The sequence below is a fragment of the Pongo pygmaeus genome, chromosome 13 (genome assembly GCF_028885625.2).
Source record: "Pongo pygmaeus isolate AG05252 chromosome 13, NHGRI_mPonPyg2-v2.0_pri, whole genome shotgun sequence".
NCBI lineage: Eukaryota > Metazoa > Chordata > Mammalia > Primates > Hominidae > Pongo > Pongo pygmaeus.
The window spans coordinates 79,325,964-79,350,883 of NC_072386.2; the positions used below are offsets into that span (position 1 = coordinate 79,325,964).

The 24,920-nt window shown below is 43.7% G+C and overlaps 1 protein-coding gene across 2 annotated transcripts; it reads left to right on the forward strand.

Moving 5' to 3' along the window:
* Positions 1–8,116: 8,116 nt before the first annotated feature.
* Positions 8,117–23,613, forward strand: NFIL3 (nuclear factor, interleukin 3 regulated). 2 transcript variants are annotated; one of them, XM_054502662.1, is made up of 2 exons: positions 8,117–8,334; positions 21,752–23,613. In XM_054502662.1, the coding sequence occupies exon 2, from the start codon at positions 21,924–21,926 to the stop codon at positions 23,310–23,312; it is 1,389 nt and encodes a 462-aa protein (XP_054358637.1). In that variant the 5' UTR covers positions 8,117–8,334; positions 21,752–21,923; the 3' UTR covers positions 23,313–23,613. The 2 variants fall into 2 exon arrangements, with proteins under 2 accessions (XP_054358637.1, XP_054358639.1); XM_054502664.2 differs by lacking the exon at positions 8,117–8,334 and adding an exon at positions 8,861–9,103.
* Positions 23,614–24,920: the final 1,307 nt, after the last annotated feature.

A 24,920-nucleotide genomic window follows, 5' to 3' on the forward strand; every position in this document is an offset into this window, starting at 1 on the left:
TTTCTTTTCAGCTCTGCCTTTGCACAGCAGAATTAAGATCTGGCAAAAAAACTAAACAACTTCACTGGAATATATAGGTTCTTATGTGTCAGCAACAGTTTTCATAATACTGCAAAAGACAAGAAAATGGACAATTTCTCTGCAAGACTGAGAGTCATCTTTCTCTGCTACTTTTAGTGAGGGACATGTTTTCAGGAAACCTATTTTTGGGACTCTTGCTGCACTTTGAATCTTTGACAGGTTCTGAAAGAAATTGGCTGGGCCTGAGTTTCCCAGAAACCAGAGCCTGAATCAAAGCTCCTGTGCTAAGCCTTTCTTGGGAGGTACAATTCTAGAACTGCAAGAGTAAGAGGAAAAGAAGAGGAGACAGAGAAATAGGGGAAGTACATTTATAAGGACAGGGTACACTACCAGGTTGACTACAGTGCCCCAAGACAGCACAGACTGTGGCTGGGATTTGGGACATCATGCCACTAAACATTGTAGAGAGGAGGCATTTATCTACTGGTTCCATCCCATCTCCTGTCACTCATGGCTCAGAACTAACCTGACGGTGTGCCAACTACCCTATATCTTGGGGTTGTGTTACCTGCCCTGGGTAGCCCCTGGGAAAGACAGGTCCCTGGCCCTCTGTGCTTGTGTGAATTCCTAAGTGATGGGAGGTGCCCATCTGTAAGCTCTGTCCATCTTACTTGGAGCAGCAGGAAAGCATTGGGAACCCAGGAAGACCCAAGTTAGCTTCTGGTGGTAGAAGAGGGAAAGGCGTCCAAGACAAAGCCTCTCCAGTAGCAAGCAAGAGAGGCTTGGGACAGGTGAGGCAAAGGGGATCCAGGAGGGAGACACACTGGGACTTGCAGAGAGGTCATTTTTACAAAGGAAAGTGTTTTACTTATGCATTAGGGGAAAAGTCTTGTGTGGCCTGGGTCATTGAGCAGCACAAGTCCTGTACTGGGAACCATCCCAGACAGCCAGGAGCAGGAACAGGAGCAAAAGGAACTCTGGAGCAGCGTAGCCCAAGTACAGACACTCCCTGAAGGCCAAAGTCACGTCGGCTTCCACTGTGGTTAAACTGTTCAAGTCCAATTCCACTTGCTTCTAGTCTCCAGCTGGCTTTCTCTCATGGGATGAAGACACACCCTTTGTAATAGCACAGGAGAGCATGTGCCAGTGCATCCCTAAGCTCAGGCTCTGTTCCCATGACACCTTTCCCCTCTCCACGGAATGGCAGAAGGCTGAAACATCTTAATATATGTATGCGCCCAAAACGGTGTGTGCATGCTGTGGTGTTTGAGCAGTATTTGTTATTATTCTTACTGTGTAGAGGAACTGAAGCATATATAGCATATGTAAAGTACTATTGTGCTGTTTCTCAGATGAAGAAACTGAGGCATCAAGGTTTCACATGACTTACCCACGGCCACCCAGCTCTAGAGTCCAGGCTTTGAACCATTTCTCGACACGAATTCTTAATGTGTGATATTTGGGGGAAGAAAAGCATTTAAAACAATCTGTCCTTTTTATAGAATGTGTTCTCTGGAGGCAGCTATACTCCTGCCTGCCTGCCTGAATAACGTACTGGTTGGTTTTGCTACTCCAGGTCCCCTAGGCCTGGGCCTGGTCTACATTTCCACACTGTTCTCCCATGCTGACTTTGCAAAACCTGGGTTTCCATCAAGCTCTCTGCCAGGACTTGTTACTCCCCAAGGTTCCCTTGGTCACCAACCACACTGGCTTTGCTAGGCCTGGCTTTATGTGGTACTCTTTTGAGGCATGATTCCTGCCAGTAGAACACCCACACATCTTTAAGACTTTGGTCATAATCCCAGCACTTGGGAAGCTGAGGTAGGAGGATCACTTGAGGCCAGGGGTTTGAGACTAGCCTGAGCAACATAGTGAGACCCTGTCTCTAAAAAATGTTTTTTAATTAGCCTGGTGTGTTGGCATGCACCTGTAGTGCTAGCTGCCTGGGAGGCTGAGGCAGGAGGATTGCTTGAGCTCAGGAGGTCAAGGCTGCAGTGAGCTATGATCATGCCACTGCACTCCAGCCTGGGCAACAGAGCAAGACCCTGTACCAAAAATTTTTTTTAATAAAAAAGAAAAACTTTGATTAAATTCTACCCTCTTTCAGGAGGTACTTCCGCCTCTGCTTCAATGGAATGTGGGTCTCCTCTCCTTCAAGCCCCTCTTGGTACACAGTCTGGTCTTTCCAGTGACAGTTACCACACTGTGACAGTATTCGAGTTGTGCTTTTAACCCACCATCCTCATCTTCCCATTAACCTCTAAGGGCCTGGCTTAGTTTCTGGCCCCTGCTAAGTAGTCAGTAAACATGTATTAAGTGAGGGAGTGAGTGAATGAGCGCCAAGTCTAGAGCAGGCATGGGACATCACGCAACTGTTCAAGGGATGCCTGGTACCCAGCAGGTGCTCCATAAATGGAAGAATGAATGAATTCCAATCCCCATCCACCTCTGTTATTCTTTCTTGTAGATGTATGTGCTCACTTGTTCATCTGAATTGAATAGGATCCTGGCAGCGTATCAAGATTTATTATGTATATGTAATTAATATGGACACGCACACACATACACATGCACAGGCACAAGTATTTGGTTGATGATACTATTTTTCTGATGTATGTTGATTCTTTTATTGGGTTAATAATAATAGCTAACATTTGCTAATATATCAGGCACTTTCCTAATCAGTTAATAGGTACTAATTTTATCCTCAGAACAAGTTGAGATTGATACTATAATTATAAATGGTTGTCAAAAGGTGAAAGTGAGGCACACAGCAGATGAGAAAAGTAGGTTGCCCATAGCCACAGAGTTCCTGAATGGCTGTGGGCAAGCTGGGATGTGGACACGGGCCTCTGTATCTGCGTCTTCAGCACGGGGCTCTACTGCCTGCAATTCCTGGTGACTGACCGAGAGCTGGCTCTTTTATCATCCTGCCAGTATGCAGACTCACAAAATCCTCCACAGACGTACATGCACTGCCTGAGAGCAGCATCACACAGCAGCAGCTGAAAACACAGTGACAGCTGAATCTTGAGCACTTCTGAAAGTTTCTCAGAAGACCAGAAATGTGGTCAAGCACCCAATTTCCGGACTTCTTAAGTGCATTTACCAAACTCATAGCACTCGCTTTAATCTCTTGCTGAAACAAAGGACTCCTCCAGAAGACAACTTTTGTCTCTGGAGTGACAAAAGTTGGTGGGCAACTCAACAAGGTAATTTTCTCTTGTCCATGTTACAATGAGGCCAAGGGAAGGTTATGAATGAGCCAGTGCTTGCCATAGCTGCTTTGCTGCAAATGCCACATTTGCAGTTTTTCTTTTCTGCGATATATGCTGGTGGCATGTTAGTCAACCCATGCTAATGAGAGAAGGAACGCGGCCGAGCATCTGGTCGGCTCCCTCGGGTTTCAGATGAAGGAATGGACATTCAGAGAGATGAAATGATCCCCTTGGTGAGTGTGGGGTACAGAATGCACTAGAATCTCAGCTTCTGAGTTGCAGCTGTGTAGCTCTTTCCAGTAAACTATCCGTGCATGACTTCACAGAAATGTTTAGATAAGCTTTACTTCGTTGATTTGAACTGGATTGCAATGTGGACCTGTCATGTCTTATTCTTCGTGAAATGATTTTTGTTAGAACATATTTCACAATTTTCTATTTCATATACTCATAGGCCTGCTAGCTGTGTCCCAGTTGCTGGCTGAGTGCTGCCACAATGCTTGCTCCATCGCCAAGATTTTGCAATGAACACGATTAGCTGCTCCCACAGTCTTGACCATTTTTAGTGTATTCTCCTGCTTCCTACCCACCTTTTTTTGTTAATGTCCCTTATTTTGGCACTCTTACTCACATATACCATTTAATCTGAATGAATAAAAATGCTTACTGAAATGTGTGCCATCTGTGGTGGCTGAATTTAAAGACATGTTTCAGTTTTTGTAATAGTGTATTTGCAACATTTTCTCTTCTTTGCAAAATCACCTCTTTCTGGTCTTTTCCTGGGTCCTCTGGAAATGCTTTGAAATGTATTCAGACCATCAGCTGGTTTTGTCTGGGGAAATCATGTCGTTGGTGTAGAGATCTAATTTCTTTCTTAGCTTGAGCAAGAGCTGTTTAATAGGAAACATTTTGGCTTCCCATACTTTAAAGCCATCACTTTTACAGGGAATGTTATGTGACCATCTTCTATTACCCAATTTCCCACAAAAGCTAGTTTTTGAAAAAGAAGGCCAAGCATGCTAATAGAACTCCTGCTAATGGAGCCACATGGCAAAGTTAGGGGACTGAGAGGCAGTGGCTGGAAGACAGTTGAAATCTTAAAAACTACAACGTCTAGGTTGTGGCTGGGAAAGGTAGGTGGCAAGAGCAAAGAGAAAAGTGGACGTTTGCGGGAATGAAGGAATCCCAGGGAGTAATGAGCATCTGAATGACTGGAGAAAGGCCAAAGGAAAAAACTAAGAATGAATAGAGTAAATCAAGATAACTAAATTTAAAAAGAAAAAAGGTCAACAAAGGTAGAAAAACTACAAGAAAAGGCAAAGTGGAAGAGGAAGACAGAGGTGAAAAAGTAAAAATGGCATGAAGAGCAGAAATAAAAGTGCATGAGTGATGGAAAGAAATATCATTCCAGGAAGTTTCTGCCTCAACAGTCAATGACTCATTGCATCAAAGCCAAAATCCCAGCAAAAAGCACACACTGATGGGCGTGGGGAGGGGAACCTCACTAAGGCTACCATGCTAGCTCACATCTTAAAGCCTCCACTTGAAAACAAAACAGGTCTAGTTCTGTGACTCACACCTGTAATTCCAGCACTTTGGGAGGCCAAGGTGGGAGGACTGCTTGAGCCCAGGAGTTTGAGACCAGCCTGTGCAACATAGAGAGACACTGACTCTAACAAAAAAAAAATTAAAAAATTAGCCAGGCATGGTAGTATGCACCTGTAGTCCCAGCTACTTGGAAGGCTGAGGTTGGAGGTTTGCTTGAGTCTGGGGAGGTCAAGGCTGCAGTGAGCCGTGATCACTCCACTGCCCTCCAGTGTGGGCAACAGAGCAAGACCCTGTCTCAAAAACAACAACAACAACAAAACAACAACAACAACAAAAACGATATGCTATGGATTCCTAGAAACTGAACTTCTGTTCCTGGAGTTTAATAAAAAGACACAAGATGGTCCATAAACATAGTACAGTGGAAAGAAAATGGTCCTGGCACGCGAGAGCCCTGATGCAGGCTGCCACCCACCAGACCAGACAGGAGGTCACCAAAGGGCTTTTAGTTATTGTAGTTTTTTCTACAAAGAAATCCAGAAGTCCAATGCACAAAACAGATAGGGTGGAGCTGCCCAATTTGGTTGCCAGGTAGGCAGCCTGCTTTTTAGCCACTGAGTCCCCCCTCTCCACCCCCTGTTCCCAGGACATCTCTGTAGAACTCAGAGGACTCAGACTGTCCAGCCTCTGGGTAGGTAAGTCCTGCAGTCTTTTATTTTTTAATGAATTGCTTGCCTAAATTGAAAATCAGGATATTTTACCAAAAAAAAAAAAAAAGAAAGTCAACTTTCTTTTGAATTATTGGAGCTGCGGGCTGTGCAGTCTTTTATTTTTTAATGAATTGCTTGCCTAACCTGAAAATCAGGATAGTTTACCAAAAAAAAAAAAAAAAAAAGTCAACGTTCTTTTGAGTAATTGGAGCTGTGGGCTCCTGGAAACAGCAATTGATGAGAGCTGAAAAACAGTCTTCTTCAATGGGTCACTTTCTTTTTGCCACAGTCCACGTGTGGCTAACGTCCTGATTCTCATTATCCATCTGACTTTACGGTTACTCCGGCCTAGTGAGGTCCACTGTAAAATCCCTGGGATATATATATGGCCTCTTGGGGATGTTCCAGCTCAAGACATTCTGCAGCTGTAGAAAAATTATTACTATATTAAATTGTTACTAAATTACAAATTCCTAGTAAATTCCCATTTTAGTAAGGAGAAGTCACTGTTTTAGTCATTCTGTCCTCAAGCTATAGCTCTTATATTTGCTTAGTCAGAAACCATGTTGGCAGTATAATAAAATGAATTAGAATGTGGTTGATTGTCTTCTGCTGGTAGCTCTCATCCCTGTCGAGGCACCTCCTCCCTTGCCCCTGCCCTCAATCCACCCCTAGCACTGAGAGGTTGCTGAGAGCAAGAACCCCTTCCTCCTCCTCCTGAGAACCTCACAGCCCAGCTCCACCATCAGGCACATGCTGATGTCTTCCTAGAAGCCTCCCCACCCTGGTTAATTTGTTTCAAATATCTTAGGTTTTTATGCTCCATTTACTCGGGTTAATCTGCAAATACTTACCCACTCTGTGAATGTTCTAGGATATAATATTAGATACATCATCACTTGGGCTCTGGGGACAGATCCTTCATCCTATTGTTTAGTGGTATCCTAATCACCAGGAGGAGCTAAAGAGTTGTTTTCTAAGCTGGTATCTCAGATACCTTTCACACTTCCTCTGATTTCCAAGTTAGATGGTAACAATGAATGATGCACAAATATAATATATACACAATCTAAAATACTCCAAATAAATATAGGAGCATTCGATTTCAAAATTCAGCATAAAGAATAAGTTTCCAGGTTGAGAGAATTCCTCCAGCATCACTGCCTGGGGTGGCTCCAGGCACATTCTTTACCTATCTTGAAGGTCGAGTTGTCTTTAAAGAAAGACATTTACTACAACGGCTTTGAAATTCCATGAAATTATTCAAAATGCAGAACAAGGTCAGAACACGTGAACGGGAGGGTAGATTATGCAGGACAGCCCTGGATTTCTAGACAATAGCTGCATTTCTGACCCCGAAAAGGCAACTAATATGGATATGATTTTGATTTCATCTAAGAGAGGTTTTCAAAGCTATAAATAGGCATTGTAAGGTTTGGGCAAAAAGGAAACTATCAGTAAATTTGAGACAAGTGGCCAGGCACAGTGGCATGCGCCTGTAATTCCACTACCAGGGAGGCTGTGGCCGGAGGATCCTTTGAGCCCAGGAGTTCCAGGCCAACCTGGACAACATAGTAAGACCTCATCTTGAATTATTATATATGTATGAGAAAAGTGGAAATTATAAACTAAAATCAGGATTTGTTCTCATGAAGGTAGTCAAGTTTGGAAAATGTGTAGTGGAGGGGATGTGGTTCTTGCATTAGTCAGCACCGGCAAGATGGTGTCGGGGAACACGCTAAGCCCATATTGTACGTCTGAGTTTTCAGAGCCTTGTCAGCAGAGCTGTACTACCAGATAAATTACGAACAAGAGTGCGTTCAAAACCACAACGCTGCCCTGGAAGGTTTTCCAAAAACCCAACTGATAGGTGATAAAAATTTTTAAAATATGACTCGTTTGATTACATTAACTGTGCAAGAAGGGGAAAGGTAGAAAAGACAATCTTGGCGAGTAGCTCTGCTGCTCATGGCAGACACTAGGGATGGTACCTGGGTGTTCACTCTGCTCTTCTCTTTACTTTGGTTTTTGCTTTTTAAAAACGAAAGGAGCAAAAAGAAGTGGAAAGTCGTGGAGGCACTCGGCCCAGTCCCAACGTAGTTCAAGGAGACCAGGAGGGAGCTGGCTGGTGGAGGTCCTGCCCACCTGCCACACTCCGTATTTGGGCAAGCCTGTGAGTCACTGTCGGGAACATGGCTCCCTTCGCCAAGGCCAGCACTGACCACTATCCATGTATCGGTAAACGCAGGGAGTGTGCCACGTGCCTTGACAGTCTAGCGCGACGGCTTAAGAAGTCGCGGCTAGGTGCTCTTTTTCCCATTTTTTTACGTCTCTTCCGTAGCCCGGGAATTTGGGAGAGAAGACTACCGTATCCAGTTAGACGCAGAAATAACGCTAAGCAGCTATCAGCTCAAGATCACAGGAAGAGATCCCGCGCGGTCGTCTCAAGCCCCCAGCACCAAACGACAGTGGGCGTCCCAGCGGGGCGCACGCGAGCGCGGACCTTCACATCCTCCGAGGAACGCCGCACCCGCGTGGCGGGGGTGGGTACATGGACCTCAGCGAGCCTCGTTTCCCAGTCGTATTACGCAACAACTTTGCAGCCGTCATCTTCGCCCTAATTGTGCAGGGGGCGGTGTTTGTGCGTGGAGCTTTCCCTCCCGGCTCCGGGCCGTCGCGGCTCTCGGGAGAGGCGCCGGGGCATTTTAATCGCTGCCTCCGCCGCGCAGCCCTGCGCAGCTGCCCGGCCGCGCCAACCCCTTCCCCGCCGCAGCGCGCCCCGAGTGTTGGCAGCTTGCCAGCCGCCACCCCCCGCCTTCCCTCCTGCCCACCCCAAGGTAGTGGGCTCCTCTCGGGAGTGTGCGGGGAAGGGGAGGCCAAGGTCCCTGCCACGCCCGGGTAGCCGCAACCCGCAGTGCTCAGTCGGCAACAGGTAGCCCAGCAGGCTGCGGCTCTCAGGAAGACAAAAAGCGCCTCTGCGAGCGAGTCAGGGTCGCGGGGTGCGCAGAGCCACCGCGGCGACCGGGAGGGTGAAGGGAGCCAAGAGCGGACCGGGCGGTGGGACGGGGGGCTCCCGGGCTCCTCTGCAGGCTCGCTCCGGTCGTGTCGGGCGCGCGGGCCGTTGCGCAACACTCGTTGCGCCGGGAATGGGGCGCCAGCCCTCGCGGGCGCTCGGACGGCGGTGGCCCTGGCCGGGAAGGGACGCGAGCTGGTAGTGGCGCCGCCGCAGAGGGGGAGCTGAAGGCGGGGAGGCGGGGCGGGGCCGCGGAGTGCCCGCCCCGGCCCGCCCCTGCCGGTCGCGGCCATTGGCGGCGGGCCGGGGGCGGGTGCGGGCGCGGCGATTGGGGCCGCGGCCGCCAGTCACGCGGGGCTGGCGGGCGGCGACGTAGCGCGGCGCTCGGAACTGACCTACTAACACACATCTCTCGGCGCGGCCACGGCGCCCGCGGACCCGGCGCGCCCGCCCGCCTCCCGCGCCGCGCCCTCGCCGCCGCCCGCCTCCCGCCGCGGCCCCGGAGGCCTGGCCCGGCCCGAGCCCCTAGCGCCGCCGGCCCTACTCCCGGCCGCCCCTTTCTTTCTCCTCGCCGGCCCGAGAGCAGGAACACGGTAAGCGCTCCGCCCACCGCCGGCCGGGGGCCCGGCGACCGCTCCCCGGGCGCGCTGCGGGCGGGCGGGCGCGGGGTGCGGGCCGCGCTGTGTGCGGGGTCGGGCTGTAAGCTGGGCTCGCCAGCGGCGGCGAGTGCGCGCGGGGCATTCATTACATAAACTTTTGCTGCCTTGTCAGGATGGGACTCGCCACCTTAAGGTGGCTGCTTTGATTGCAGCGCCTTCGCGCCGGCACGTAGTCCTGGCTGGTTTGCGCTCTCCCCCCGCTGCTGTTGCATAATGTCTCCTGATTTCAGGAAAATTGATGTTTTGGTAAAGAAGAGCGCCAGGCAGGCTGAGCCCTCTCCGAGCGGGAAGATGCTCTTTCCTCTCTAGTGTCTTTCTTTCTCTTTCCTTCTCTGGGGCTGGCGGCGTAGGGGGGAGAGGAATGGGGGGTTGAGGAATGGGGAATAGTCTTAATTTGCTTGGTGAGAAAAAGGGTTGGTAGCGTGAACGGTGACGGCATTCGGAGAATGCCTGCGCGGCGTTTGTTTGTGTCAGGGGCTGTGTCTGCACAGACGTTTTCCACCCTGTTTGTCGTCAGCGTGTTTTACAAGCCCTCGGGAAGGTTGTGGGATTTGTCCTTTCATACATTGCATAATCTGCCCACGGTGAAATGTTGGCAAGAATTGCGGGCTGATGTGGGAATATGCGCGTATGTGTGCAATGATTTGGTAATTGAGGCGCAGCGTTGGATATTAGATCGTTATTTACGTCTATATTACGTCCCAAATAAGCAGGTTTTAAAACGATACTACAAAACCTAAAAGCAAGAATTGCTCGGATTGAATTCTGATCTTGGGTACTACTGGGGTTCGCCCTTTCAATGTTCTCAGCTGTTATTTTTAAATCTGGGACGAACCATTGTGACGTTTACCTCCCCACCTTCCTAATTTTAATGCATTCCATTCGATCAGCCCTTTTTCTCACCTTATTGTCATCGCTTTTTCAGACACGACAAGACAAATCACATAATAGTTTCCTGGAAATGTTGCATTATGTAACTGCCGAATTTGCTGGCAGTGAGCATAGAGAGAGGGAGCTAATTACGTGATTTTATAATCTTGCTACGAAGAAAGTAGGACAGTCTCAGCCTTTAAGAATGTCACTATAACAGTTTTTTTTTCCTTAAGGATATTTTAAACAGGAAAGTAGACAACCGGGTAAGCATGGAGTTTGCTCATGCTGCCGAATGTGTGTCTTTTGCCCTAAATGAAACGCGCGTTCTTCTAAATTTAGCTCTATCACATTTTAACAATTGTGGCCTCGCAGTGCTATTTCTGGTGTTTTCTCTAGGGCTGTGTGCAAATACAAGTTCAAGGCCATTTGCTGTAGTTTTAACTCCACGCCTTCGGAGACCTTTGATAAGATTGTATTTTTAGGAAGGCATTTCGCAGCGCCCGGTGATTTGCTGGATGCTGGCTCCCATTTATGTTTTTAAAGGACACTTTAGGAAACTGCTGTTCTCTGAGAACAGCAGGGAATGGCCAAGTGTCATCTTCTGTTCTTGGCTTTTGTAAATAACAACAGTAAGTGAGGTCAGAAGTATTTATTTACCCCCAGACCAGATATGACCTATGGGAAACAGATATCGGTTAGTAGATTGTATTTTTGTCTGAATACCCTAGTTTTACTCATGTGAAGATGTATGAATATGTAATTTACCCAAATATTAAATTTCTTCCTGGACTGTTACATAGTGATTATGTGTGAATATATGTATATGATGGGATGTATATAACGTAACATTTAAATTAAGTGCAGGATTTTTTTTTTTTTTTTTTTTTGGTGGGAGGTGGGGGGGTGGACGTCTCTGAAACAGAGTATATTACCCCAAATAATTGCAGTCGCTTTCCAAGAAGCTAGTTGCTCTAGGCCCCCAGCTTCAGACCCCGACCTACTTTGCGAGCTCGGGTGGGAGTCCCGGGCCTGTAGGGGCAGCGTGGCGCCACCTTCCGATCGCGATCTCCAATGGCGCGTCCGTGCGGCCCCCAGTGCGCCGCTCCCTCCTGCGAGAATCCGGGGTCTGCGAGAATCCGGGGCTGGGGGCGGGTCTGGTAGTGGCGGGCGGGGACCTCGGGTCGGGACCGAGAATCGCCTCCGGGCGGCAGTTATACTGGGGCTGCTCGGTGGCCTGCGCTCCTCCCTGCCCCCTCCCCACATTCCTTTGTTCTGGCGCGGGGGGTCCTCGCGGCGCCGAGGCCCCGCTGCGCCGCCCACCCGGAGGGAGGGAGGGTCTCTGGGAGGCGCCGCGTGGGGGCGCGGCCCGTGGAGCCCGGGCGCTAGGGACCGGCCGGGGCCGGCATACGGGTGCGCTCTGGGTTCGCCCGAGCCGCGGGAGCCGGGAAGCCAGGGAGCCAGGGACCCCGGCGCCCGCACGGAGCAGACAGGGGCAGCGCGGGCGACCCGGAGCGCCTGCGTCTCCGCGGCCCTCCTTCCAACAGGGCAAATCCAGGGGCCTGACTCCGCGCCTGTTCTGCGGTGAGGTTCAGAAACCTGCAGACACCTTTGTTCCAAGAGTCTTCATTGTATTTCTGAGCCAAGCGCGTCTCCATTCTTGAAGTGAAAAAGACCTTAAGAAAAACCTCCAAACGTCCACCGGCCACAGAAATTGGGGATGGGGGCGCTCCAGTATTGATAGTGATTAAAAGGAAGGCCTCAGCTTGACTTTGGCCAGTTGAGTTGAGCCGATTTTTTTTAACCTTTAATTTGTGTGGTCACAGGCTAGAGGAGAGAGAACACTGATCTCGAGTTCAAAATAAAATCTAAACGCCCACATAGACGCTGCTGTCCTACTGTAAAACTACAGTACTTTCATCCTCGCATAAAGACTTCCAAGATTGTACCCATGCAGTAATTCATGGAGACATCACTGATGTTCTCCTGAAGCATATCAACGCAATCTGCTCTTTGTTGAAAACTGACCGAAAACTTGCTTTCTTTGGCATCATACCCTACACCCCTATCCCTAATCAGTTTCCCTCTTGTTACAGGCAGTAGTTAGAGAACAGGTTTCGGTGAGGTACAGATCCTAAGAGCGCAGGCCCTGGGCTTACAAGAACCCTGGGTCCCAGGCCCCAGCTTGTTATCTTCCAACACTGTCCTGATTTCCATCACTCTCCAGAGGGTAAACTGAGGGAATAAAACCTGTTGACTTAGTTGGTTGTGAGGAGTTCAATAAATGTTTCCTGTGTTATTGACCAAGAACCAGAATCTGTGTGTGTGTGTGTGTGTGTGTTTACCTTCATTTTTCTCTTTGTAAATCTCTTCGCAGTAACAGTAAGGATTCGTGTTGGAATTAAGTCTGTAAGATCTTTCTGGAGATACTTTTTTTGTTCTAATAATATATATATATTTTAATTTGCCATTGTGTTCAATGTTAATTTCAGTTTAAGGGGAATTCCTGACAGGATTGCAGAACCTCAAACTTCCCAAGTCATTGGGTTAATGTTTTGGGTAGCTGCTTGAAGGAATAGAGAGATGAGTCGATTATAGTAGCAGGAATGAAGTGACAACTGCCATATTAATAGTCAGCTTTTTCCAATTCCCTTACACATTCTGTGACTCATTTTCTGTAGCCTGGATGATTTCTCTATCTAAAACTTTGTGGTCTGAGATCAGCAGTGGATGGTGAGACCCCACAGATCCGCTCTCTTGTAGGGGGTATATGTAACCTGAAAACTAAGGCCAGTCCTGTGAAACTGTTGATATTTGACCCTTTTGACCAAATTTTCATTTGGTTTACCCTTACACTTGCGACATAGGTCAGGGCTTCAGTAAGAGTCATGAGCAGCAAAAACAGCCTGGAATTGATAGGCATCGTTGCCTTTTGATACTGATCATTCTTCAGAAAAGAGATAAAGAGTTAGTATTTACTAAACACATACTCTGCATGTGCCAGGCACAGTGTTGAGGGGCTCTATTATCATCCACATTTCATAGATGAGGAAATGGAAACTCAGAGAAATGAATTTGCAGCCCAGGTCGCAGAGCCTGAAAACCAGATGGGGAAATTTGCACCTCAACAAAGTGTATTCTCACACTCACTGTAGTTTTTGAAACAATTTCCTTTTCTGGGTTAAAGACTTATTTTTGTGCAGTGCAGTTATAACATCACTGTGATGCAACAGCCTGAAAATTAAAACCCTTTGTGAGAGGCCTTTCGGACGTTGAGCAATGTGCCTGACTCACCAGCTGAGTGGATTTTTCTAGTTGACCTTGCCTTGATCATTAGAGTCAATTTCGAGATGTAAATGCGATTGCAGCATGGAATGGAAAAGGTGCAGTCATATTGCCTGGGCTTTATTTTTACCCAGGTTAAACTCATATACTTCATGATTTCCATTGTAATCCAGATGCCATTGATGCTGTTAAAGTTGTTTATTTTTAATTTGTATTGAGGAATGAGAGCACACTTGGGATTCAATTCAAAATATAACAGAAACAATGTAATTGAAATTTCCTTTAATATTCATTTCTTGTTTTTGTAAGGTATGCCTGTATTTCACAGGGTTTAACACATTGTTTGATATCCTGTTATTTTTCTAAATTATATTTGAGTTGATTTCTATCCAGGTTGGACTTGTATGAGAATGTCGAAAGACGTTGACCTTTGATCACAGACATTACATAAGAATTTTTCAGTTTCAAAATGAATTTTTATTACGACTACTCCAGTTATCTTTCACATTTCTTTGTAAGTAACTTTACTGTAGTTAAAAAAAAAAGCAAACACCCAAAACTGTTTCTCATATGGCTTTAATAAGAGAGCATAAGCTTGTTTTTGTGATAAAGTTTACTAGAGATTTGCTAGATGCCATTGTTAATAATCTGTGCTTTGAGGACTCAGTTTCATAGGACTCAGAATGATGTTTATAAGCCTTTTAGTTATCAGAACATGTCTTTTATTAATTAGCTTTTTAGGGGTCTTAAACTGTAATTAACTGGCCTTCAAATAAACACTACAAATAAGCATTTAAAAATCCACTCTATTCATAAGGTAGAAAATGACATTTATAATCATCCACGGACTAGAAAAGTGGAAAAAGAAATTAAAAAGCCAAGTGAAGCAAGTTGGGATGATTCTACTTTATCATTAGAAACTTTCAAGAATTTTCTCAGCCTGACTGCCCCCCGAGCCCACCATTTTTGCCATCATTACACCATGTTGCATGTATTACTTATTCATTGGAGAATTTTCTACAACTGGGTTACTTTGTGATTGTTGGTGTCCTTTTAAGATTTCAGATTAGTTGCTACACTGATCAGTTATCTTTTCAGAAGTTTCAAGATATTAATAGTCCCCACTTTTAAGTTTCTATTGATTTTTAAAAAATTATTACTGTTCTGTTTTTCCCCCATGTTACTACCCATCTTTAGTGAGAGCTGTTCTTATTTCTCAAGCTGTGCAGTTAATTGTTTGGTCGTGCTAGCGTGTATGTGCTAACTCTGTGCAGGCTTCAGAATAATTTAATTGTGTATTAAGTTTCAAACACTGACGACCTCTTAAAGAAGAATGTTAAGTTATACTGTTTCATATTTCAATTACTTAAATTACATCAGTGATGTAATAAAATGCAATGTTGTCATCGTATTTATTAAATTTAAATTTAATTTTCAGCTAGTCCTTTGTCGAACTTGAAATATTTTCATTTATCATAAACTGGATCAGGCTTTGACACATTTATTTACAGAGGCACCCAAATAGAAAAAGTAGGTCAATTTGTTGCTATGATAGAATAGATTCTGGCAGTGTGCGAGTGTGTGTGTGTGTGTGTGTGTGTGTGTCTTGCCTGTCTTGATCAAGTGCACATTTCTCTCTAACTTTGGGGTAAGCTGCTTCTTGGGGACAGAATGGCCCTTACAGAGGTTTAACATAGTTTTCTCAGTTTAAAAATCCTTCTCTTTTTCAATGGGATTAGAAAATTCTCTTGCAACTTCAGTGTTTTCTGACTGAGTTTTTTCACTCCCCATTTCCTCTGGGTTGTACATGTGTAGTGAATTCTTTTCTTATTTCATCTCTGCTTTTAAATACTAGATTGTTTTCTCATCCATGAAAAGAAGTAAAGCATTTCATTGACGCAGATACTGTGAATTTTACCCACAGGAAGAAAATGTAGGGTTAACATGTTGCTAGTATTCATACTTTAAAAGTATAAAGAGATGTTAATTGATTAATTGATTTGATTTTTTTAATGAAAATGACATTTATCTAAAAAATAAGCATCTGCTGTCTTACTGGAGAGATGGCTTACAGTTAACATAACTTAGGTTTACCGTGAAGACATTTTTTTTTCCTTTACTGTTATCTATATTATATAACAGGGAGAAAACAATACATTCAAAGAGTAGAAGGAAAATAAGATAATTCTATAATGTTTCCAAATCATTGGGCGTATCAAATAGTATTTTATCGTCTATTGACAGAATTTTAAAAACAAAATATATATTGCAATTTGCAATAAAACTTACCCTTTAGAGATAATTAATAACAAAATGTTCTCAGAGTAGATTTTAATGTTTAGACTATTAGTAAGATTTCAGATGACTGAAACAAAGCATGTTTATTCTTTTGTTTTGTGGAGCTTGGATTGTTAAACATTAGTTCTGTGAGAGACCAGGGAAGATAAAGGTCTATCATAAACGTAAGTAATGAGATAACTCCTCAAGGATAAATTTGGTCTAGAATTATTGTTATGAGGTTATATTCTTTTATAGAATTTTCTAAATCAAATCTTATACTTAATTAAAAATAATAGGGTAATCTGACTTAAACTTTAAAAATCTGGGCTTATGAAATATAATTCTTGCTATATAATTCTTGCTTAGAGAAGTAGTGTGATGGACTACACAAAAGCATTAATTAGTGATGGCACCTTCAGAGTATGTATGGAAAAATATGTCAACTGGTATGTAATAATACCTCCTCTTAAATTTCTCTTTTTTATTTGTGTTTTCAAGGAGAGTCGTATCATCTAATGTGTGTAATGAAGTTAATCGTGCTGAATACACTAACATCATAGAATTGGCATGTAGTGTCAATTATTCACCAAAAAAGAAACTTAAGCAATGACTAATACACCACAACATTAGATGTTGATTTGAAAAGATGATGCATAGATGAAGTAATTGTTAAATTAATCATAAGGGAAAATATTGAGGCTTGAAATAAATTTGTTAGGTTAGCATAAATCCTGAGGCTTTTTGAAGGCATCGTAAACTACTTTTGCATTTGCTTTAAGTTTATTGTTGAGGGGCATAAGGAGAGCTCAGAGCCCATCTGTGCCCAACCTCTGTGTGGTCTTGGGAAGGTCAGCCTGTCTTCTAGCTGATTAATCTGCAAAATGAGAGGGTCAGAGAGACACTGTCCCCCACCTCATGTTGAAAACAGATTACACTCTTGGATTTGTTAAAAAAAAAAAAAAAAAAAAAAGATCATAGGTGACAATGTCCACAGCTATCATATTTCTTTTTCTCTATTTAACATAATCAGAATGGCCAGGAGGTTAAAATTTCAGTAAAGATATGAACATTAATAAAATGTTTTCTCAATTCATAAATAGTGCCATATCTGAAACATCTAAGGAGGATGGGGAAAAGTTCTAGATAGTATCTTTGCTGGCTAAAGAAGTTAAGACAGCATCTAAGAGAAGTTAAGGGGCCAGGCGCGACGGCTCACGCCTGTAATCCCAGCACTTTGGGAGGCCGTGGCAGGTGGATCACCTGAGGTCAGGAGTTCAAGACCAGCCTGACCAACATGGAGAAACCCCGTCTCTACTAAAAATACAAAATTAGCTGGGCATGGTGGCGCATGCCTGTAATCCCAGCTACTCGGGAGGCTGAGGCAGGAGAATCGCTTGAACCCAGGAGGTGGAGGTTGTGGTGAGCCAAGATCGCGCCATTGCACTCCAGCCTGGGCAACAAGAGCAAAACTCCATCTCAAAAAGAAAAAAAAAAAAAGAAGAAGAAGTTAAGCTAGCATAGTGCCTTACTGCGCCCAAAGTAACTTAGTAAAAGGGTATGTATTACTCAGAAACGAAAGTGACACAAAAGAGAACTGTGTGTAAATGAGACTGCATTGCACAGATGCAGAACCACCTGTGAAAGTGTAGGAGAGAGTAAAGGAACTGGGCCGGAATGTACGCTCTGCCATTTAACTAGCTGTGTGACACTGGGCAAGTCACTTGACTTCTCTGAGCCTTAGTTTTCTTATATGAAAATTGTCACCAAAAGTGAATGAAAGAAAGCAGGTCGGGCTCCCAGTGCCCATTCTGTGGTAAGTGTTCAATAAATGGCACCTATTATGATTGTTTTTGTTATTATCTCCATGACAAGAAGAAAGCCTGCACCCCAGGCCCATGTCTGTGCAACTCTGCACTCACACCTGGTTCCCCTCTGCTCACCTGTTTGTCTCCCACCCACCCACGACTGAGTGCCTGGTCTCGGGAGTTTGGTTTTTCTCTCCCTCTTTATGTGCCCCAGTCTCCCCTTGTGCCCAGTACACAGTAGGTGCTCCACATGTGTTGAATAAATTAATGAATAAGAGAATCTCTCTGTTAATAAGTAGAATATCCTCTTTACAATTCACATAACATTAAAAAGAAAGCATCAAAAAGGTTTTCTGGTTACAAAACTCTCTTATATAAGGTATATGGGTGACTGTCGATGAAAAGTTGAGCACCTAATATCTTCAGGTTTTTGCTAGAAGACAAGTATATTTTAATTTCCGCCCTGAAGTAATTCGCAGTGTAGTTGGGCACAAAAGACAAACATGTGGAAACACACACAGTGTATATGATTGTGCCTCTCTCCGTACCATCCCACAATGCTGATAAACTCTTTTCTACACTGCAAGGTTATTTGATACATAATATTACAGAAAATATCCTAAGATAGTGTGGTGATTTGCCATTGAGTTGTTGAGACCATGAATGTAATACATACAGATGAGAGCAGAATCACAGATTTATAGTGACATGTCATGAAATTCAAATAAGGAAGAAGATGATTAAAAACAAATGAGGTGGCCTGGCGAGGTGGCTCACGCCTGTAATCCCAGCACTTTAGGAGGTCAAGGTAGGCAGATCACCTGAGGTCGGGAGTTCAAGACCAGCCTGACCAACATGGAGAAACCCCATCTCTACTAAAAATACAAAAGTAGCTGGGCGTAGTGGCACATGCCTGTAATCCCAGCTACTTGGGAGGCTGAGGCAGGAGAATTGCTTGGACCCTGTAGGCGGAGGTTGCGGTGAGCCAAGATCGTACCATTGCACTCCAGCCTGGGCAACAAGAGTGAAACTCTGTCTCAAAAAAAAAAAAAAAAGCAAATGAAGTTTTCTGTAGGTTAATGTACCAACAAAGTTGTAGAGATGATAAAGTAGTCATACAGTACTTAGACACCTAGAAGACATGAGTTAAGGAAATTTTAAGACAAATGGGGCTGGCTATTTTAGTTAAATAGAAATAGGATTGTGAAGGCTCCTTCCCAATTGGGCCCCAACCTTGAAAAGGTCCTAGAAGTTTAGGAAGAGTAACTAAGACAGAATGGCGGGGCATTTCAAAAGCATTACTGTAAATCTAGTAAGTGAGGCAAAATAAAGGAATCTGATTTTTTTTTTAAGAAGGAACAAATAAGATAACACATGGAAGAGAAAGATTCTCAGGTGGAGAAAATAACCAGAATAATAGTCTGCAAGGGATCATATGATGTTTAAAAACTAAAAGTGGAAAAAAGTAGTGGCCGAGAATATAGTGGAGATTTGAAAGGTGCCTTGGGAAAGGTCAGTGCAATTGTCTTCTTTAACTGGGATATCTTCCTCTTTACTTCTCCACTCATTTTACTTTAGCAGGAGGACTTTGCTGAATGGCAGAGTGCAGACTTCAACAGAGGAAAGAATCCATTCAATATGTAAAGGAAACTGGGTTTTCATGTTAGAGGACAAAACCTAAATGCAAATTAGAGGAAATAGTATTGTTGGCCGGGCGTGGTGGCTCACGCCTGTAATCCCAGCACTTTGGGAGTCCGAGGCAGGCAAATCATCTGAGGTCAGGAATTCAAGACCAGCCTGACCGACATGGTAAAACCCCATCTCTACTAAAAATACAAAAAAATTAGCTGGGCGTGGTGGCGCGCAACTGTAACCCCAGCTACTCAGGAGGCTGAGGCAGGAGAGTCCCTTGAGCCCGGGAAGCAGAGGCTGCAGTGCACCAAGATTGCACCACTGCACTCTAGCCTGGGCAGCAGAGCGAGACTCTGTATCAAAAAAAAGAAAAGGAAATAATATTGTGATAAATAGGAAGATTCCTTCTCTGCAGCATCACTGCTGACTGTGACATACTCGTTGCCTTCATTTCCCATTAAAATTTCATTATCAAAAAACAAACAGAAACTTGGTATTAATAATCACAAATTTCTCTGAGTTACGACTAGCTGTTCCCTTAACTATGTTGGCTCAGTTTAATGGGCAAAAACCTGGCATGAAACATTATTCTTTATGATCCTGAAATTATTATATAATTCCTTTCATTCCTTCTGGAAAAGACAAAAGAAGCTGGCAGGCTTTTCCAATTGATAAAAGTAAACTTCATTTTATTAGTCATTATGAAACTAGGTGTAAGAAAGAGATAGTGACATCATGTAAGAACATTACATCTTTTTTTTTTTTTTTTTTTTTTTGAGACGAAGTCTCGCTCTTGTCCCCAGGCTGGAGTGCAATGGCGTGATCTCGGCTCACTGCAACCTCTGCCTCCTGGGTTCCTGGGTTCAAGCGATTCTCCTGCCTCAGCCTCCCGAGTAGCTGGGATTACAGGCACCTGTCACCACACCCGACTAATTTTTGTATTTTTAGTAGAGACAGGGTTTCACCATGTTAGCCAGGCTGGTCTTGAACTCCTGACCTCAGGTGATCCGCCCACCTCGGCCTCCCAAAGTGCTGGGATTACAGGCATGAGCCACCACACCTGGCTCATTACATCTTTTTAGTATGGTAGGATAAAGTGCCACTGTGTGCAGATCGTGCTGATGGAACTGTTGTTGTACCACGTCTATTTTATGAAAAATATTACTGACTGGAACATTAGGCAGAGAATCAGTGTCTAGAAAGACAGTTAAATTCAAAAGCCCCCATGCAATGATTGCTACTGGAACATAACATGGATTTTATTATCGCAAGCTAAGGCAACTGTCAGGCCAAATTTGTACTGTAAGTATTTCATCAATGGAAGAGGAAACTAATGAATGATTCTATTTTTGAGTTCTTATATTTTACTTGAAACTAATTCATATAAATGAAAGAAATTTTCTTCTGTAACTATATTCTCTTGGTTTAAAATAATTTCAAGAATGCACTATACTTTTAAAAACCCCCTTTGAATAATAAGTGTTTTTTTGTTTTGTGTGGGTTTTTTTTTTTTTGAGGAAGTCTTGCTCTGTCACTAGGCTGGAGTTCAGTGGTGCGATCTCAGCTCACTGCAATCTCTGCCTCCCAGGTTCAAGTGATTCTCCTGCCTCAGCCTCCCGAGTAGCTGGGATTACAGGCGCATGCCACCACACCCAGCTAATTTTTGTATTTTTTAGCAGAGATGGGGTTTCGCCATGTTAGCCAGGATGGTCTCGATCTCCTGACCTCGTGATCTGCCCGCTTCGGCCTACCAAAGTGCTGGGATTACAAGCGTGAGCCACCGTGTCCCGCCTAGTAACTGTTTTTTAGTTCAAAGCTACTATGTAACTGAAATCTGAAATCTATTTTGACAGAATTTTCAAGATCACAAAAAATATTTTGGATACTTCAATCTTGAATGTTTGATAGAACAAATTCAAAGGAATCAGAAAAAAAAAATTCTAATCTCTTAAACTCAGATGCTTGTAAAGAGATGGCTTGATGGAGAAGAATCCTTTTCATTTAGTTGCAGTGAGTCACCTGGTGGAATTTGCTGGGATATAAGCCTCCCAGGCAGTCAAGGATGTGATGGGCAGGTTTATGTCCACGTTAAGGTATAGATTAAAACCAACAGCTCCGTTGTTAATGTGGCTTTTACTTTAGTTTTTGTAGAAGAAGTTTGTCTCCATTTATATTTTATTCCATATAGTAGTGCAGAACTTTTTTTTTTACTCACGTTAAAGTTTACTTGGTAAAGTCCCTTTTAAGAGGTGAGCATATCTGCTTGGCAGTGATGTAAATATTAGGTAACATTATTTAGAAGCACCACGGTGTGCATGTACTGTTTAGAAACTTACCAACCAGAGGCTATCTGTCATTTCCTTCCTGTAATTGCCCACACCCAACTATTTCTCCATTTTGCCTCATTAAATATAGCCTTTCTCTATTTCTCCCTGGGCAGAGGTTATTTTATTTTTCCCTCACTTTCCTGGATCACATATTCTCTTACTGATAGGCCTCATTAGGGATTTGTCCTTTACAGCTTTATAGTTTAGGTATTTGGGAACTTACTTCCTTTTTGAAAATGCTAACTCGTTGAAAGAAAGAACTGTGGCCGTGCCTCATCTGTGCTTGTATGCCCTAAATGCTTAGCATATTTCCTTGTACATAATTTGTAATAAACATTTATCCAATGAATAACTGGGTTTTTTTTTTTATTCATGTATTGCAGATAACGAAGGAGGCCCAACTTCATTCAATAAGGAGCCTGACGGATTTATCCCAGACAGTAGAACAAAAGGAAGAATATTGATGGATTTTAAACCAGAGTTTTTAAAGAGCTTGAGAATACGGGGAAATTAATTTGTTCTCCTACACACATAGATAGGGTAAAGTTGTTTCTGATGCAGCTGAGAAAAATGCAGACCGTCAAAAAGGAGCAGGCGTCTCTTGATGCCAGTAGCAATGCGGACAAGATGATGGTCCTTAATTCTGCTTTAACGGAAGTGTCTGAAGACTCCACAACAGGTGAGGAGCTGCTTCTCAGTGAAGGAAGTGTGGGGAAGAACAAATCTTCTGCGTGTCGGAGGAAACGGGAATTCATTCCTGATGAAAAGAAAGATGCTATGTATTGGGAAAAAAGGCGGAAAAATAATGAAGCTGCCAAAAGATCTCGTGAGAAGCGTCGACTGAATGACCTGGTTTTAGAGAACAAACTAATTGCACTGGGAGAAGAAAACGCCACTTTAAAAGCTGAGCTGCTTTCACTAAAATTAAAGTTTGGTTTAATTAGCTCCACAGCATATGCTCAAGAGATTCAGAAACTCAGTAATTCTACAGCTGTGTACTTTCAAGATTACCAGACTTCCAAATCCAATGTGAGTTCATTTGTGGACGAGCACGAACCCTCGATGGTGTCAAGTAGTTGTATTTCTGTCATTAAACACTCTCCACAAAGCTCGCTGTCCGATGTTTCAGAAGTGTCCTCAGTAGAACACACGCAGGAGAGCTCTGTGCAGGGAAGTTGCAGAAGTCCTGAAAACAAGTTCCAGATTATCAAGCAAGAGCCAATGGAATTAGAGAGCTACACAAGGGAGCCAAGAGATGACCGAGGCTCTTACACAGCGTCCATCTATCAAAACTATATGGGGAATTCTTTCTCTGGGTACTCACACTCTCCCCCACTACTGCAAGTCAACCGATCCTCCAGCAACTCCCCGAGAACGTCGGAAACTGATGATGGTGTGGTAGGAAAGTCATCTGATGGAGAAGACGAGCAACAGGTCCCCAAGGGCCCCATCCATTCTCCAGTTGAACTCAAGCATGTGCATGCAACCGTGGTTAAAGTTCCAGAAGTGAATTCCTCTGCCTTGCCACACAAGCTCCGGATCAAAGCCAAAGCCATGCAGATCAAAGTAGAAGCCTTTGATAATGAATTTGAGGCCACGCAAAAACTTTCCTCACCTATTGACATGACATCTAAAAGACATTTCGAACTCGAAAAGCATAGTGCCCCAAGTATGGTACATTCTTCTCTTACTCCTTTCTCAGTGCAAGTGACTAACATTCAAGATTGGTCTCTCAAATCGGAGCACTGGCATCAAAAAGAACTGAGTGGCAAAACTCAGAATAGTTTCAAAACTGGAGTTGTTGAAATGAAAGACAGTGGCTACAAAGTTTCTGACCCAGAGAACTTGTATTTGAAGCAGGGGATAGCAAACTTATCTGCAGAGGTTGTCTCACTCAAGAGACTTATAGCCACACAACCAATCTCTGCTTCAGACTCTGGGTAAATTACTACTGAGTAAGAGCTGGGCATTTAGAAAGATGTCATTTGCAATAGAGCAGTCCGTTTTGTATTATGCTGAATTTTCACTGGACCTGTGATGTCATTTCACTGTGATGTGCACATGTTGTCTGTTTGGTGTCTTTTTGTGCACAGATTATGATGAAGATTAGATTGTGTTATCACTTTGCTTGTGTATAGTCAGGTAGTCCATGCAAAGGCTGTATATATTGAACATTATTTTTGTTGTTCTATTATAAAGTGTGTAAGTTACCAGTTTCAATAAAGGATTGGTGACAAACACAGAACTCCTGCTCCATTGCATTTGATTTGATAGAAAAGAAAAATCAATTTAAGTTATAAAAATAAATATTAAGATATTTTACATTTTATATGGGGGAGTTTTCTCCCCTGAATAAGAGAAAACTGAAGTGCTAAGTTCAGCAAATAATTTGTTTTTCCAGGCTATCAGTTGGAAAACCTTCTAAAGAGAAAGAAAAATAACAGTGAATTTTCTTGCATTTGAGACTAATTCACTAAATTATATTATATATTTTTCTGTAAGATTATGTTTTCTCTATAATTTTCTTAAGTATAAAAATCCAAGTTGTTTGGTAACAGCCTCTTCTTAGTTATCTACCCTTTAAGTATGACACATGGATGTGGATAGTTGAGTCACTGACGCATTTTATTAAAGTCTGTTTTAAAAGAGCAGATAAAGACTGAGGATGAGGCATTTTTATGTTATTACAAGTCTTAACAGTTCTAGAGTATAACAATCTAGGGAACTAAGCTAAACACTATTTAGTTTCTAAAATTTCAAAGAACACGTCAATTACCACATGCCAAAAGATATAATCTGAGTATATATAATGACATTTTAGAAGATTTATTAATGATGAATAGGAAGAGTGGCTCTATATGTTCAGATGTTAGCTTAAAAATTACAGAAGTCCAAAAAAAAAACTTCCTAAGTAAATTGAGGATAAGACCATTATTGGTTATTTGTCCAAGACGCTCAGTTGCCATAATTATGGAAGTAAGTGAGGTCAAACGTGGACCAAGTGCTTCTGTTGCAATGTGTGACTGGCATCTGCCTCTGCGTCTGGGATGGGGTGGGGTTGCGGGAAAGGTGTGGGGGTTGGTAGGTGGGCTGGGCGTTAGTCAGGCACAGCTTTCTCCAGAGATAACTGCTCACCGAAGCCCTCTCCAGAATCATGTCTTTCCACACTGACCTCTTTTCTATTCTAGAAGTGGGTAAAAGACTTGAGCAGTCCTGGAACTGGTGCAGAGTGACATTGAGTCAGCCCTCACTTCTCACCCGCATCTCATGTTGGCAGGCAGGCAAAATGCAGGCAGGAAGAGCCTAAGGGTAGCATCCCGTTTTAGGAGCCTGCAGTCTGTGACTGTCCGCTTTGAGCACAAGCCTGATTTTTGATATGCTAAGTTTCCTGCACTTTCATATTTTTAAAAAGTATGGTGCCTTGTATTAAAGGCACTGCCAGTAACACACACACACAGGCCATCCACTTTGTCCTTTTTGCCACAGGGGTCACTTTCCTCTCCGAAATCTCCTGGCTCTTAGGGAAGTGTGCTGCCTGGCTCTGCTCTTGGC